Source organism: Salvelinus sp. IW2-2015, linkage group LG4p, assembly GCF_002910315.2.
Source record: "Salvelinus sp. IW2-2015 linkage group LG4p, ASM291031v2, whole genome shotgun sequence".
Taxonomy (NCBI): domain Eukaryota; kingdom Metazoa; phylum Chordata; class Actinopteri; order Salmoniformes; family Salmonidae; genus Salvelinus; species Salvelinus sp. IW2-2015.
In genome coordinates, this window is record NC_036841.1 from 14,026,408 (window position 1) to 14,043,652 (window position 17,245).

Below are 17,245 nucleotides of genomic sequence, written 5' to 3' on the forward strand. Positions count from 1 at the left end.
CTGTGTGGATGTGGGTTACAAATCACCTGTGTGGATGTGGGTTTACAAATCACCTGTGGATGATGGGTTTACAAATCACCTGTGTGGATGTGGATTAGACAAATCACCTAGTGGTATGTGGGTTACAATCACCTGTGTGGATGTGGATTACAAATCACCTGTGTGGATTTGGATTACAAATCATTTGTGGATGTGGTTACAATCACCTGTGTGGATGTGGTTACAAATCACCTGTGTGGGATGTGGGTCACAAATCACCTGTGTGGATGTGGGTCAAATCAACTGTGGGAGTGGTTCAGTCACCTGTGTGGATGTGGGTTACTAATCACCGTGTTGAGATTGGGTTAACAAACCTGTGTGGATGTGGGTTACAAATCACCTGTGGATGTGGGTACAAATCAACCTGGTGTGGATGTGGTACAAATCACGCTGTGTGGATGTGCGGCTCACAGGTCACAAATCACCTGTGTGGATGTGGGTCACAAATCACCTGTGTGGATGTGGGTCACAAATCACCTGTGTGGATGTGGGTTACAGATCACCTGTGTGTGGATGTGGATTACAAATCACCTGTGTGGATGTGGGTTACAAATCACCTGTGTGTGTGATACAAACAGGCAGCAGCCAGGGACAGGGGACGACCACAACTTCCTTTTGGAGTTTGCTGTTCCGTTGTCTCCATGGCAGCCATCCTTCTTCTCCGTGGCAACAATAGAGACTCCCGGGGGGCAATGTGAGCTCGGCTGCGGCCCTGGTGACGATGATCAGCTCTATTGTCTGAGATGCTTGATAGCGCTATGGGGAGCAGATGAATATAAAGCAGAAATGAGAGCATGATAAAGAGAGGAGGAAATGAATAAGGGGCCCATTGGGAATCTTGGCACATTGTTGCCTAGAGACATGGGAACTTCTATTGTGCTTGAGTTGGTTATTCAGGTGTTGGGATTTCACACTTGCTCGATAAGGATGATATTATTATGGCCGAAAATGAGTTACATCTAACCTGAAGATACTACAATGCCTTTTTTCACCAATCATCAACCATCTGTAAGCCCTTTTCGAAATCAACATGTGTACTCTAGGCAGCACCCCATACACTATTGTTTATGGATGAATCAGGGGGTTCCTGCATGGAATTGTTTACTGGGGATTTTCATCTCAATATCAAATCATTTCTGGGGAACAATTTAGTGCCTGAATGTAATTGTTTTTCCTTAAAATTGTCAAAAATAAACAAAAATAGCTTTTTAGCAAAAAAATATTTATCCAAAAATATTTTTGCTAGGACTGTCTGGGAGTGGTCTGAGTGGGGAGGGGAAAAGCTGTTATTGCCAGAGAGGTTTGGAAAACTCTTTCTTATTGGTCGATTAACTAATTTACCACATGGTGATGTCACCAGACAGGCCAAAACGCAATCCCACCAAAACAATAAAAGGGCATTATCATCTTTTTCACAATTTCAAAGTATTATTATATAAAACACAGGAAATCACGTTTTTGACTGCACTGGGACTTTAAAACCTATACCGCCTGGTGATGTCACTTTGAAGCTCCTGTGTAGATTGTATTATCAACCAGCAACTATCAGGAAATAAAACATAACTTTTTTTCACACTTTTATAGTGTTAATTTCATCCTTTTTTGTACAATATGATACAAAACACTGGGCCTTTAAGTTGGGTGTTGGGTGTTAGATCCGAATATTTTTGAATGACTGACTTCTTAACCTTCTGTTTTTCTCTGTGTTCTCCCCTACAGAACGAGCTCCCTCCTCCATACTACTCTGTTGAGGTGCACACCGTCCCGCCCCTCCAGTCCTATGAAGAGCTAGTCTATGGAGCGGGTCCAAGGCACACTCATCCCAACCAGCTATACTACATCCCCCAGCATCCCCCACCAGTGGCTGCGCAGCATGTCTGCCAGCCCAGTTTATGTGAGTAGCACTCCCTATATACTGCAGTTCTGTCCCAGTCCGGTTTTCTCCATTCCTTGTTTGCTTTCAGGGGACTACAAACCATCAGTGAAAGTAGTGTAAAATAATAGAAACAGAAGTGTTTTATAAAAACATCCTTGAGAAATGTGATTTTAACTCCCTCATTATGTCTCAGCATTACTATACACTGAGTGTACAGAACATTTTACCTTCATTTAACTAGGCAGGTTAAGAACAAATTCTTATTTTCTGTGACGGCCTAGGAACAGTGGGTTAACTGCCATGTTCAGGGGCAGAACGACAGATTTGTACCTTGTCAGCTTGGGGATTCGCACTTGCAACCTTTCGGTTACTAGCCCAACGCTCTAACCACTAGGCTACCCTGCCGCCCCAGGGTAGTAACATTAGGAACACCTGCTCTTTTTCCGTGACGCAGACTGACCAGGTGAATCCAGGTGAAAGCTATGATCCCTTATTGACCTCACCTGGGGGTCAAATATCAGGCAGGAGTTCTGTTGGAATACGTTCCACCTCCTCACACTCTGTTTTCCTCTTCACTTTCCTATTCCCCACTCCACCTGAGATCTGTCCATCAGACCTAGGACAGATGTAGATGATAGTTGGCATGTAAAATAGGAGACTGATTTAATCATTACGGATCCAACCCGTTTTTTATTTTCGCCTGAAATGACATGCCAAAATCAAACTGCCTGTAGCTCAGGACCTGAAGCAAGGATATGCATTTGCTTGATACCAATTGAAAGGAAACACTTTGAGGTTTGTGGAAATGTGAAATTAATGTAGGAGAATATAACACATTAGATCTTGTAAAATATATCTGGTAAAAGATGATACCATCATCTTTGAAATGCAAGAGAAAGACCATAATCTATTATTCAAGCCTAGGTGCAATTTAGATTTTGGCCACTAGATGGCAACAGTACATGTGCAAAGTTTTAGACATATATTTATTTTACCATTATTTAACTAGGCAAGTCAGTTAGGAACAAATTCTTATTTTCAATGACAGCCTAGGAACAGTGTAACCCACTGTTCCTAGGCTGTCATTGAATATAAGAATTTGTTCCTAACTGACTATGGTCTTTCTCTTAACTGCCTTGTTCAGGGGCAGAACAACAGATTTGTACCTTGTCAGCTTGGGGATTTGAACTTGCAACCTTTCGGTTACTAGCCCAACACTCTAACCACTAGGCTACCCTGCCGTATATGTGCAAAGTTTAGTTCCAATGAACGCATATCTGTTCAAAATGTTGTACCAAGACCGCCCAAATGTGCCTAATAGGTTTATTAATACATTTTCAAGTTCATAACTGTGCACTCTCCTCAAACAATTAGCATGGCATTCTTTCACTGTAATAGCTACTGTAAATTGGACAGTGCAGTTAGATTAACAAGAATTTAAGCTTTCTGCCCATATCAGATATGTCTATGTCCTGGGATTTTTTTGTTTTGTTACTTACAATCTCATGCTAATCACATTAGCCTACGTTAGCTCAACCGTCCCGCGAGGGGGACACCGATCCCGTAGAGGTTTAAAGCGGTTGCGTGTGGTACACTGAGTGTACAAGACATTATGAAAACATGCTCTTTCCATGACATAGATTGACCAGGTGAAAGCTATGATCCCTTATTGATGTCACTTCTTAAATTCACTTCAATCGGTGTAGACGAAGGGGAGGAGACAGGTTAAAGAAGGATTTCTAAGCCTGAAGACAATTGAGACATGGATTGTGTGTGTGTTCCATTCGGAGGGTCAATTGGTAAGACAAAATATTGAAGTGCCTTTGAACGGGGTGTGGTTTAAGTGTGTAAAGAACTGCGACGCTGCTAGGGATTTCACGCTCCACAGTTTCCCATGTGTTTCAAGAATGGTCCACCACCCAAAGGACATCCAGCCAACTTGACACAGCTGTGGGAAGCATTGGAGTCAACATGGGCCCGCATCCCTGTGGAACGCTTTCGACACCTTGTAGAGGTCATGCCCCAACGCATTGAGGCTGTTCTGAAGGCAAACTCAATATTTGGAAGGTGTTCCTAATGTTGTGTACACTCATTATACGGTCTTCTATGTGGTCTCCCGAGTAAGATATCTCTATTTGACGTGTATGCCGTGTGTGTTGTTCCAGCTCTTTCTAACAAGAAGAAGAAAGGCAAATTCTGCCACCGTAGTGCCAAGTGCTTTGGTGGGTCAGGAGGCATCGTTCTGCTGCTCCTCCTGGGCATTGCCATCTGGCTCGGAGGTAAGACCAGGGTTGTCTTCATTTTTATTCATATGTTGTTACTCATGTACATGTATGCCTGTTTATTCATTTAATTTTTTAAATTTTCATTCTGATTCGGCAGGGCTTAAATGACACATTTTGGTTGAATGAATTCAGTTGTGCGACTGTCTAGGTTTCCCCTTTCCCTACTGTATTTGTACAGGCATTGACAGTCTTCCTCTTCTACCTCTTCCTCCATCTCTCCTCTTCTCCCCACCCTTACCTGTTCTCTGTGCTCTCCAACCTACCCCATCCAACCCTTCCATCATCTCTCTGCTCTTGGTCTATTTCATTTCATGTCTTTCTCTCTCTCTCTCTCTCTCTCTCTCTCTCTCTCTCTCTGGGTAGTGCGTTACGGTACCAGGTTGGGAACTGCGGCTGCCACCTTCAACCACCATGACAGTGAGGACGAGGGGCACTATGGGAAGCAGTTGAGCGTGCCCGTTCATGACACCTGCTCCAACTCCACCGTCCAATGTGACGCTCTGCGAGACTGCCGACTGGGCACGGACGAGTCCAACTGTGGTAAGCACACACACACACATAACAGACAGACATAAAGACAAACATACTTGCAGGTAGATGTACAGAAATGAAAGCCAGGCGGGCAGGTGGACGTACACTCGACGTCTGACAAGCGGACAAATATAACCCGTTTTGTATCTTATTATTCCATCCCTCCTCTCCTTCTCTCTCCAGTGAGGTTTGGGGCGGACGGTGCTCTACAAGTCAGAACGTCTCAGGACGGTCGTTTCCTCCCGGTGTGTTACCAGGGATGGGACCAGAGCTATGCCGACCGAACCTGTGCCCAACTGGGCTTCAGAAAGTAAGACATCGCCTTATTTCCCAGCAGACATTTTATAAGCTACCTCACAAAGTAACTACTTTCTCTCACAGCAGCCATGCTATATGCTGCACTTAGAGAGTAATCACTTTCACTCACAGCAGCCATTTGTGTACGCCGCCTCTCGCGTGAACTACTTTCTCGCACAGACATTTGCTCAGTGCCGTCTAATTTCACTGCTGCCATTTTCAGTATTTACTCTGAGATTGAATCTCTGCGCTCCTCTCTCTCTCTGGGGTTGGTGTGCCTGTGGCAAATTGGGTGTCTGGGAATGCTTGATGGGAGGGGAATTGATTCTACTATTGCTTTGGCAGACGGATTCTAAATGTGTTTGTGTGTGCCGACCATGCAGGTCCTTTGCAACCAAGGCCGTGAAATCCCAGCAGTCCATTGGTCTAACCCTGAACAACAGATCGTCTTTACCCATCCAGGGCCAGGTCAGCGTTGGGTAAGAGAGCTCAACTCCTCTACAAATCTTAGCACTTTTGTATTTACTCCTTTTAGTCCCAGTAATGTTGAGGGAATGGTGGTGTTAAGTCATTCACTGTCATTACCTGTCATGACTGGTTGGGACGTAATGCTATGTCATCATCATAATCGCATTATAAGCCTCATGAAGGAAGTTTCAAATCAACTGTAACCATGCTGCATGTTTCCCAACGTGGTTTAATGTTCGATCCTGTGTTGCTGACATGATTGATCTTGTGTTGCTGTGTAGCTCGTCCTGCCCTGACCAGAATACGGTCTCTCTGAAGTGTATTGGTAAGGAGCTCTCATCGGTTCAAATTTCACATATTGCACTCAGGCAGGCCTATATCAACCTTCTGTTTGAAATATGACTTCTAGTTAAATTAGATACAAACATGTTGACCACTTCTCCACCTTTTCCCAGATTGTGGGCGTCAGCAGTTGACCTCCCGGATCATAGGGGGCACTGTTGCCAAGCTGGGCCAATGGCCCTGGCAACTGTCTCTGCACTTTGGTAGATCACATGTCTGTGGAGGGGTCCTGGTGTCCCCTGACTTTGTGGTGACAGCTGCCCACTGCTTCCCCAGGTCAGTGACTAGAGGACAACAATGCTCAATTCCAAACTGATCCCTTGGTTCTAATTCTAGACGCGCTATGTAATAGCACCACCGTACCCTCTCTGCTGCGTTCATGACAAGTCGGAGTGAATGCCAATTGAGAATTGACTAACGGCAAGCTAGCTACTCTAACCATGAACAGAAAGTACAACTATAATGCTCGTAAACAGTGTTAAAAAAAACCATACAGATTGTTTTTGATGAAATTACTTTTTGTTGTTGCATTTAACTGCCAAAATGTTGTTGTCAAATTAATTTCCTTAGTCAGAGTTCAGCGTGTCGGGACACAAGGACAGGTGAAAGAGATCAGGGGGTGACACTCAGATGATGCGAGGGTTCCTAACTTTTAATTACTAGTTAGAGGACCGATCAAATAGATTTCAAGCTTGTGTTTCAGACTTTCCGACATGTCGTCGACGCGTCATTAGCCATACGTTTACTGTCAATCCTTTTACTTACACATTCCCATATAAAACACAGACTAGTAGTGAATCTGTGCAGCAACTTGCTGTGTGACTCATCACCTCAACAACCCTCACCTTGACAACCAATCTCCATAACTCAATTAAACACCGTATTACCATAATAATAATACCATATGTGTCAGAAGCTACAGCCTTGGTTTGAGAAGTAAATGAACATCTATTTCATATTTTTCCTTGCCAATTGAAGGTTGTTACCCCCGTTTCTTGATGCCAGTAAGTGGCATGTGTACGGAGGAGTGGTGTCTCAAGACAAGCTTCCTTCTCCCTACCTCGTAGAGAAGATTATCGTGAATGAGAACTACAACAACGTAACCAACGACCAGGACATCGCCATTCTGAAGCTGGCCTCACCAGTGGACTTCACTAGTGAGTCCAGGTCTATTCCTTGTATATCAGAGAAACGCTAGGGAGACACTAGCATCAATGTTGGGACAGCACTGTAAAAACATTTGCCCTTTGCCTCTAAATGTCTGTGATGAATCCACTGTCAGAATGGTAATCTCATTTGCAGTGGTGTAAAGTACTTAAGTACAAATACTTTAAAGTACTACTGAAGTCGTTTTTTGGGGTATCTGCACTTTAATATTTATATTTTTGCCAACTTTTACTTTTACTACATTCCTAAAGAAAATAATGTACTTTTTACTCTATACATTTTCCCTGACAACCAAAAGTACTCCTACATGCTGACAGGAAAATGGTCCAATTCACACACTTATCAAGAGAACATCCCTGGTCATCCCTACTGCCTCTGGTCTTGATGGACTCGCTAAACACAAATGCTTCGTTTGTAAATTATGTCTGAGTTTTGGAGTGCGCCCCTGACTATCCCTAAAAATTTTAAAAATTAAATGGTGCCGTCTGGTTTGCTTAATACAAGGAATTTGAAATGGTTTATACTTTTACTTTTGACAATTAAGTACATTTTAGCAATTCCATTTACTTTTGATACTTAAGTATATTTAAAACCAAATACTTTTAGACTTTTACTCAAGTAGTATTTACTGGGGGACTTTCACTTTTACTTGAGTCATTTTCTATTAAGGTATCTTTACTTTTACTCAAGTATGACAATTGAGTACTTTTTCCACCACCGCTCATTTGTGTGTATGTGTGTGCACACGTGTGTCTGTTTATCTAACTACCTGCGTGTATGTTTGTTATTCAGATGCAGTTCAGCCTGCCTGTTTGCCAGCCTTTGACCAGACATTCCCCCGCGGAACCAAATGCTGGACCTCGGGCTTCGGAACAATAGATAATGGATCAGGTAGGAAGAGAGACGAGGGAGTGGAGAGAGGGAGAGATGGACTACACTAAAGGAAAGTGCATACAGAATGCTTATCTAGAGTGAGACAACAGGGACGGACTGGGAACAGAATTGGCCCCGGCCATTTCTAACACACTTCTATCCTCGAGGCCCCCACACCAGCCCTTTTAGAATTATTATCAGCCAAATAATGATCCTTTTGCACAAGAAACAACAACAATTTAGACAGGCCCACTAGGCTAAAAATGAACCAGCCCGTCTGGTATTTTCCAAAATTGCTCTATGGCCTGTCCGACGTGGAGAAAGGAGGCTACACATGCATCATTCATCCTATCTCAATGTCTTCTCATTGCAGGAATCTATGCTTAATCCAGCAGAGCAACAGTTTGCCTAGAGCAACTAGCTATTGTGTCCCTAGCTGAAGTGTGTGTGTGTGTTTGGAGAATGACTGTGTACTGTATGTGTCCCTTCACAGCGAAACCCTCCAAAGACCTGATGCAGGTGACCGTTGACATCATCGACGTGCGTGTGTGTAACAGCTCCAAGGTATACTCTGGCAGTGTGTCCAACAACATGCTGTGTGCCGGTGATCTCAACGGGGGCAGGGACTCCTGTCAGGTACATGTCCATCTGCTGTAGTTCAACTCACCCTCTATTTACAGGCCCGGGGACTCATTTATTAACCTTGCGTACGTACAGAATATACCTCAAAACATGCGTTTGGCAGTTTTGCCGCAAAAATTGGAATTTATAAAAACTGAACTTGGCCTGAGAACATGCTTACCTCCATGCAAACTTCCGACCATGCTTACACACATTTTATAGTGGCTGAAGTATTGTATTGCAAGCATGTACAGTATTTTGTACAAATGTGGGATATGATGACACGCAAAAAAATATCTAATTATAAGATGCAGTTAGTGAGAAGAGCAAAAGTCTACCGAATGTGTTTTGTTTCTGGAATCTAAAATGATGAGACACATACATCTATTTCCTATTTATTTTATTTTTTATAACCATTGCAGAATAAATTCCTCACCTTTTCTGGCTGTGATGCATTCCCGAAGTAATACAAAAATACCATGCGCATCTCTCATTTAATTGGGCCTAGTAAATAGATAGGCTATGTAATTTCAAGTTTTGCTGTAGTCTAGACGATCGCATAGGCAGCGCGGTTTGTAACTTGACAGTTGAATTTAACAGGTGAACAGACAGTTGATATTTTACATTGAGTTATGAATGCAACTACTGTAAGTAACCTACTGTGATTTCTATTTTTTTGAGTAGCCTAGACAATGTTTTAGAATTTGCAAGCAGTCCAGCATATTTAGGTTGGGGGAAATGTCAAAGCAAAACATTGTTGAATTTAAACGTTCTGCTGACAGGTCCACAACAATTATGTCACGTTCCTGCCCTGTTTTCCTTGTTTTTGTATGTGTTTAGTTGGTCAGGGCGTGAGTTGGGGTGGGCATTCTATGTGATGTGTTTCTATGTTGGGTTAAATGTGTTGCCTGATATGGTTCTCAATTAGAGGCAGGTGTTTGACGTTTCCTCTGATTGAGAACCATATTAAGGTAGGCTGTTCTCACTGTTTGTTTGTGGGTGATTGTTGCTGTGTCTGTGTTTGTTGCACCACACGGTACTGTCTCGTCTCATTTCGTTCGTTCTTTCCTGTTCGTGCGTTCATTGTTTTTTATGTTCACAAGTTCAGGTCTGTTTAACGTCGTTTGTTGTTTTGTAGTTTATTCAAGTGTTCTTCGTGTTTCGTCTTCATTTAATAAATCATTATGTCTACATACCTCGCTGCGTGTTGGTCCGATCCATGCTCCTCCTCGTCTGAGGAGGAGAACGAATATGACAGCCGTTACAAATTAGCCATTGTTTTTTTTCTTCAGAAACTGTCACAGTCCTTTGGCAAATACAGCATAGGTTATTGCTAAATATTTTAATATTCTGTCAACACCTCCAAAAACATTTGATCAAATTTGCAATTGCTCTTTCTTTGAGAAACTGCAGTGGTCTAATTCCAACAGTTCCAAATTATACAGCAAATAAAAGGCGTTATTGTCACCTATAAAAGGTGAATGGAGGGTTTGTTCACACGCAGTTTTACGACAGGTCGGATTTATAATGGAAAACAAGTGTATGTACAGTATGTATGGCGTACACCAAGTTTATTCATCTCAATTTACGTAACGTTTTTTTACGCAACGGGTAAACATTAGCCACCTGTGGTGGTCTAGAGGTCTAAGCCGCTGCCTCTGGAGCACATGTACAATGTACCGCTGCCAGCATGGGTTCCATTTTGGCCCACTACTCTTTCAACACTCTTTCTACTTTTTACCACTATTAAATGTTAAAAATATATCTCTCTCTATACCATTAACATACCAAATACTTTGAAAATATATATTTTTTTTTTACAGCCATAGATGCAGTTTGGCAAACTGTCCTCCATATGGACACCAGATGTTCCATGACAGCAACATTCTGTATTCTTCCCAGAGTCTAACTAACTCACTGTCTTAGAACATTTGGTGCCAACATTATTAATTATATTTCTGAACTTCGATAGTCCATAGCTGTCCTCTCCTGCACAAACGCTTGTCGTCATCTTAGCTGCCTTGGGGCTGATGAAAATTTCCTCTCCCACTACTCAAATTCCCTTCTACCTCATCTGCTATCCACCGCTTTAAAACGTACAGTAATATTGTATCAGGTGCTTTCCACACCTCGGCCCCTGTTCACTCATCCCTTCTCTCCATTCCTCTCAAAGGGAGACAGTGGTGGTCCTCTGGTGTGCAAGACCAGTGACAACCTTTGGCAGCTGGTGGGCATGACCAGCTGGGGCAGCGGCTGTGGGCAGAGTAACAGGCCGGGGGTCTACACCAAGGTGTCCAGCCTACTGCCCTGGATCTACAGCAAGATGCAGGTGAGATGAAGAGAAGCTACCTGGATTGCCTGTGTTCTAGCAAACCACACCATGCAATACACACCTAATACCCAGCTCACCCTCCCTTGACTTACATGTATGTTAATTCTCATTGTTCCCTCTGCAGCTGGAGAATCCGTGATGTCACTTCATTTCCATTGGCCTCGCCACATCCTCTCTAAAGACCGCTCGCGGCCTGCTTTCTCGTTCCTTTCGGAACGTCACACCATGAAGTCCTATAGTAGACAGACAGACAGACAGACAGACAGACAGACAGACAGACAGACAGACAGAGACAGAGACAGAGACAGAGACAGAGACAGACAGACAGACAGACAGACAGACAGACAGACAGACAGACAGACAGACAGACATATGAAAAGAGGAAAGGATGGCCACTAGCTAGGGGAGTACCAGGAAAGGGAAATTGCACTTTAACACAAGACCATTCGTTCTTGTGTTCTTCTGTTCCTTTACTGTACCTTCTAAAATCACAAAATGCATTACTGTATTTATGCCCAACGGCTGCTACACTATGGATATTATGTGAATCTACACCAATACATTTTGTTCACTGATTCCAGTTTTGTGTTTGAATGATTTTAATTCCCACCGCATTTTTTAAATCTTAGAGTAAGTATGTTTATGATATTTACCTGAGATAGGCGGTTCTACGATGGCTGGCCTCTCTTTTCTAAGTCTATGCACCCCTCATATCCACTCACGCCTCCCATATCTCCAATGTTTTTAAAATGTTTTTCTAGAGATGCAATGTGCTTTGTGATTCATCTCCAGAAAATATTTTGTGTGAATTACGTGAAACTCATTGGAAAGAAAGGAGTTTAACTAATGTAATAATCTGTCCCTACTCACAGCTGCACAGGAGTCCTTTCAAGTCTCTTTCTTGTTGTTGACTAATGTGGATATCACCTCTTAGTGCCATCGTAAAATATAGTTTTACCCTACCTTCCCTGAACGCTTGGGAAAAAAACAAGTGACCCTCCCCTATACCCAAAATAATAATAAAAGCGTAAAGTGGATAGCAGAGAACATGCCTACCGTTTAATTCCAAGTATGTTTATTTTTTTATTTTTTTATCTTAGGCTAACAAGGGGAAGGCCTATGCGTTTAGCCATATTCTTTAACAAAAGCCATAATACCCTCACTTACCCCCTCAATTCGAGCCCTGGTTTTAACTCAACACACCAAGCTCTTCACTGACACTGAGATATTTTCAGGAGTGCGTGGCGACTGAAGGAATTGGCTGACAAATTCGACATCTTTGGATAGTAGACTATAATTTTGTCTGTCTTGAATAGGAAGAAATAGGCTCCAACACAAAGCCCTCTTGTTATTAGCCTAAAGTCAAAATTAAAATGAAGACTTTTTCAATGAATTACGCCTTCTCGAATTAGCCTACTTTCAGCACCCATGCGCTGTCTATTTCCGTGGCTGCCACTTCATAGTAGTGTAAGTTATGTAAATTACTCAAATATGGCTTATTGTGAGGTAAATAACTCTGATAAATGGCTTCATTATGGGCAACGATACATATTGTTTTTACTATAATCAATTATAGCAGTAGGAAACTTACCGCCGGTCCTCCTTCTCTTTTTCACGCTCTCCCTCTCAAACTGTACAGATATTGCTTTATTTTTTAACAAATCAAAACATTTGTCTGGAAAGAAGCCTTTGACTCACCTTCTGAAGTGCCACCATACACAGCACAGTCATTGGTTAGGCAGCACAAAAGGGTTTACATCCAGCCAGGTCACCCGTGATACAAGTCAGTATTCGACATCCATCCATGTCTGAGGACGTCGGGAGATGACATGGAAACCGGACACTAGAGGCAACAGTGAGTGCTGTTACCTTCAAGTATGTAGGCATCTGGCTCTGGTGCCAAGTTTGCACGTTCTAATCCAGCAACAGAAAGTTGTTTTTGAGATTTAGATTTTAAGCCTATCCCAAACCGTAACCTTTACCCAAACCTATCCCAAACCGTAACCTTTACCCAAACCTAATCACAACGCTACTTACCCAAACCTATCCCAAACCGTAACCTTACCCAAACCTATCCCACAGTAACCTTTACCACAAACCTATCCCAAACAACCGAACCTTTACCCAAACTATCCCAAACCGAACTTCACCCAAACCTATCCCACCCGCCTTACTTACCCAAACCTACCCCAACCGTAACCTCTACCCAAACCCTATCCCAAACCGTAACCTCAACTCTCGTACCTTTCCCACTATACACGCGTTCCCAAACTCCGTAACCTTTACCCAACACAGAACTTACCCAAACACCAAGTAACCTTACCCAAACCTATCCCTAACCGTAAACCTTTCCCAAACCTATCTCCAACGTTAACCTTTACCCAAAAACCTTCACCTCAACCGACCTTACCCAAACCCTATCCTACCCGACACTACCTCAACACCTATCCCTAAACGTAAACCTTACCAAACCTATCCCAACGTAACCTTACCCAAACATCCCAAACCGTAACCTTTACCCAAACCTATCTAACCGAAACCTTACCCAAACATCTCCAACGAACCTTACCCAAACCTATCCTAATTAACCTTACCCTAACCTGTCAGACCCGTTCGAGAAACAGTCCACTAAAAATCGCAGAACCCAGAAGATGAGGCAGACACAGCAGACTACGATAGTGTTTAATAAAGAACAAAATCTTCAGCAAAGAAACTAAATCCACAATGATCCAAAATAAAGCCACAAAAGGCACAAAATGAATCCTCAAAATACAAAAACATTCACAAAGTGTTAAAAAACAGCCAGGAAAACAAACTCAAAAGACTCTCAATAATACAAGAACATAAACCGAGAACCTCTGAAAAATCAACAAAAAATCTCTGATAAACAAAGTGCTTGGGCTCGCGTGGGTCTAACTTACAAACACGGAGCAAGAAAAAGAACACCAGAGGTCGAATAACTAACAAGGGAAGACCTACAGGTGCAAACAATAATTAGAGCAAGAAACAAAAGGTACAAAAAGGTGAAATGGGGACATCTAGTGACCAAAACCCAACAGTTTGGCCAAAACCTGACACAAACCTATCCCAAACCGAACCTTACCACCACCAAACCATTCCCCAAACCGTATCCCACACTAACTTTACCCAACTACCAAACCGAACCTTACACAACTACCTAACCGTAACCTTTACCAAACCTATCCCAAACCGAACTTTACCCAAACTCAAACTACCTAACCTATAAACCGTAACACTTTACCCAAATCTATCCCAACACTGAAACTTTCCCAAACTATCCCAACCCAGTAACCATACGTAGTTAATGCCTAACTTAAGATTCCGGAGTTAATCCGAAACGTACCCTAACATTAAAAATGTTGAGTAATGCCTAAATGTACCTTAATCACTTTGAATTCACATTCACAACTTAAAATTGAAGTTTGAGAACATGGAGAAACATCTAATTCTGACGTGAAACTGTGAGAGCTAGTTGTTACGTCAAAATCAGGCAGGCTGGCGCGACAAAGATGGCCGCCTCGCATCGCGTTCCTAGGAAACTATGAGCATATTTCGTTTTTATGTGTTATTTCTACATTGTTACCCAGGAAATCTTAAGTTTATTACATACAGCCGGAGGAACTACTGGATAAAGAGCAACATCAACTCACCAACATTACGACAGGAATACGACTTCCCCGAAGCGGATCTCTGTTTGGATCCACAACCAGAGACAAATGATCGGATCCCAGCCGGCGACCCAAAACAACGGCGCCACAGAAGGGGCAGACGGAGCGGTCTTCTGGTCAGGCTGCGTAGACGGGCACATCGTGCACCGCTCCCGAGCAAACTACTCGTCAATGTCCAGTCTCTTGACAACAAGGTAGACGAAATCCGAGCAAGGGTTGCCTTCCAGAGAGACATCAGAGATTGTAATGTTCTTTGTTTCACGGAAACATGGCTCACTTGGGATACGTCATCAGAGTCGGTGCAGCCACTAGGTTTCTTCACGCATCGCGCCGACAGAAAAAAACATCTCTCTGGTAAGAAGAAGGGCGGGGGTGTATGCCTTATGATGAACGAGACGTGGTGTGATCATAACAACATACAGGAACTCAAGTCCTTTTGTTCACCTGACCTAGATTTCCTTACAATCAAATGCCGACCGCATTATCTACCAAGAGAATTCTTTTCGATCATAATCACAGTCGTGTATATCCCCCCCAAGCAGACACATCGACGGTCCTGAAATAACTTAATTTGAGTCTATGTAAACTGGAAACCACATATCCTGAGGCTGCATTTATTGTAGCTGGGGATTTTAACAAGGCTAATCTGAAAACAAGGCTCCCTAAATTTTATCAGCATATCGAATGCGCGACCCGGGCTGGCAAAACTCTGGATCACTGATTTCTAACTTCCGCGACGCATACAAAGCCCTTCCCTGCCCTCCTTTTGGAAAACCTGACCACGACTCCATTTTGTTGCGCCCAGTTTATAGACAGAAACTAAAACAGGAAGTGCCCGTGCTCACGTCTGTTCAACCAATCGGATTCCACGCTTCAAGATTGCTTCGATCACGTGGACTGGGATATGTTCCGCATAGCGTCGGACAATAACATTGATGAATACGCTGATTCGGTGAGTGAGTTTATTAGCAAGTGCATTGGTGATGTTGTACCCACAGCGTCTATTAAAACCTTCCCCAACCAGAAACCGTGGATTGATGGCAGCATTCGCACAAAACTGAAAGCTCGAACCACTGCTTTTAATCAGGGCAAGGTGACCAGAAACATGACCGAATACAAACAGTGTAGCTATTCCCTCCGCAAGGCAATCAAGCAATCTAAGCGTCAGTATAGAAACAAAGTAGAGTTGCAATTCAACGGCTCATACACGAGAGGTATGTGGCAGGGTCTACAGTCAATCACGGACTACAAAAGGAAAAGCAGCCACGTCGCGGACCACGATGTCTTGCTCCCAGAAAAACTAAACAACTTCTTTGCTCGCTTTGAGGACAATACAGTGCCACTTGTCACGATCTATCACAAGGATGACGCTGGAGAGACGAAGCAGGTACGGGGAGTAACATTTAATAAATAACGGACATAGAACGAGACATAAACAGCTTAGCAAACAGAAAAACAATCAATGCAGAAGCAGGGAACAGAGCTGGGGAACTGACACATATAGGGGAGGAAATGAACAGGTGATAAGAGAGTCCAGGTGAGTCCAATAACGCTGATGCGCGTGACAAGGAAAGGCAGGTGTACGTGATGGATGGCAGGAGTGAGTGATGCAAGGCATTCTGGCGCCCTCAAGCGCCAGGGGGAGGGGAAGAGCGGGAGCAGACGTGACACCACTGACATGGCCCGCTACCAAAACCTGCGGGCTCTCCTTCACTGCAGTTAATGTGAGTAAAACATTTAAACGTGTTAACCCTCGCAAGGCTGCCGGCCCAGACGGCATCCCCAGCCGCGTCCTCAGAGCATGTGCAGATGGTGTGTTTATCCCAGTCTGCTATTCCCACATGCTTCAAGAGGGCCACCATTGTTCCTGTTCCCAAGAAAGCTAAGGTAGCTTAGCTAAATGACTATCAAATCAAATCAAATTCATTTATATAGCCCTTCGTACATCAGCTGATATCTCAAAGTGCTGTACAGAAACCCAGCCTAAAACCACAAACAGCAAGCAATGCAGGTGTAGAAGCACCGTAGCACTCACTTCCGTCATCATGAAGTGCTTTGAGAGACTAGTCAAGGACCATGTCACCTCCACCCTACCTGACACCCTAGACCCAATCCAATTTTGTTACCGTCGCAATAGGTCCACAGACGACGCAATCGCAATCACACTGCACACTTCCCTAACCTATCTGGTCAAGAGGAATACTAATGTAAGAATGCTGTTCATCGACCACAGCTCAGCATTTAACACCATAGTACCCTCCAAACTCGTCATTAAGTTTGAGACCCTGGGTCTCGACCCTGCCCTGTGCAACTGGGTCCTAAACTTCCTGACGGGCCGCCCCCAGGTGGTGAGGGTAGGAAACAACATCTACACCCCGCTGATCCTCAACACTGGGACCCCACAAGGGTGCGTTCTCAGCCCTCTCCTGTACTCCCTGTTCACCCATGACTGCGTGGCCATGCACGCCTCCAACTCAATCATCAAGTTTGCAGACGACACTACAGTGGTAGGCTTGATTACCAACAACGACGAGACGGCCTACAGGGAGGAGGTGAGGGCCCTCGGAGTGTGGTGTCAGGAAAATAACCTCACACTCAATGTCAACAAAACAAAGGATATGATCGTGGACTTCAGGAAACAGCAGAGGGTGCAGCCCCCTATCCACATCGACGGGACAGTAGTGGAGAAGGTGGACAGTTTTAAGTTCCCTCGGCGTACACATCA

The 17,245-nt window shown here is 43.6% G+C and overlaps 1 protein-coding gene across 2 annotated transcripts in view; it reads left to right on the plus strand.

Annotated features, from left to right (window-relative positions):
• Nucleotides 1–11,411, plus strand: part of LOC111960553 (transmembrane protease serine 13) — a 24,576-nt gene extending 13,165 nt beyond the window's left edge. The window contains exons 2-14 of one of the 2 annotated variants that reach the window (XR_011475187.1): nucleotides 1,759–1,933; nucleotides 4,081–4,194; nucleotides 4,564–4,740; nucleotides 4,915–5,041; nucleotides 5,412–5,507; nucleotides 5,778–5,821; nucleotides 5,952–6,114; nucleotides 6,817–6,995; nucleotides 7,798–7,896; nucleotides 8,372–8,514; nucleotides 10,673–10,828; nucleotides 10,956–11,069; nucleotides 11,180–11,411. Coding sequence is in view for 1 of the 2 variants with exons in the window: in XM_023982594.2 (XP_023838362.1) it covers nucleotides 1,759–1,933; nucleotides 4,081–4,194; nucleotides 4,564–4,740; nucleotides 4,915–5,041; nucleotides 5,412–5,507; nucleotides 5,778–5,821; nucleotides 5,952–6,114; nucleotides 6,817–6,995; nucleotides 7,798–7,896; nucleotides 8,372–8,514; nucleotides 10,673–10,828; nucleotides 10,956–10,970 (1,488 nt within the window). In the remaining variant the exon portion in view is untranslated. Of the gene's footprint in view, nucleotides 1–1,758; nucleotides 1,934–4,080; nucleotides 4,195–4,563; nucleotides 4,741–4,914; nucleotides 5,042–5,411; nucleotides 5,508–5,777; nucleotides 5,822–5,951; nucleotides 6,115–6,816; nucleotides 6,996–7,797; nucleotides 7,897–8,371; nucleotides 8,515–10,672; nucleotides 10,829–10,955 lie in introns of both variants that reach the window. The other variant, XM_023982594.2, reaches the window with a different exon arrangement.
• Nucleotides 11,412–17,245: the final 5,834 nt, after the last annotated feature.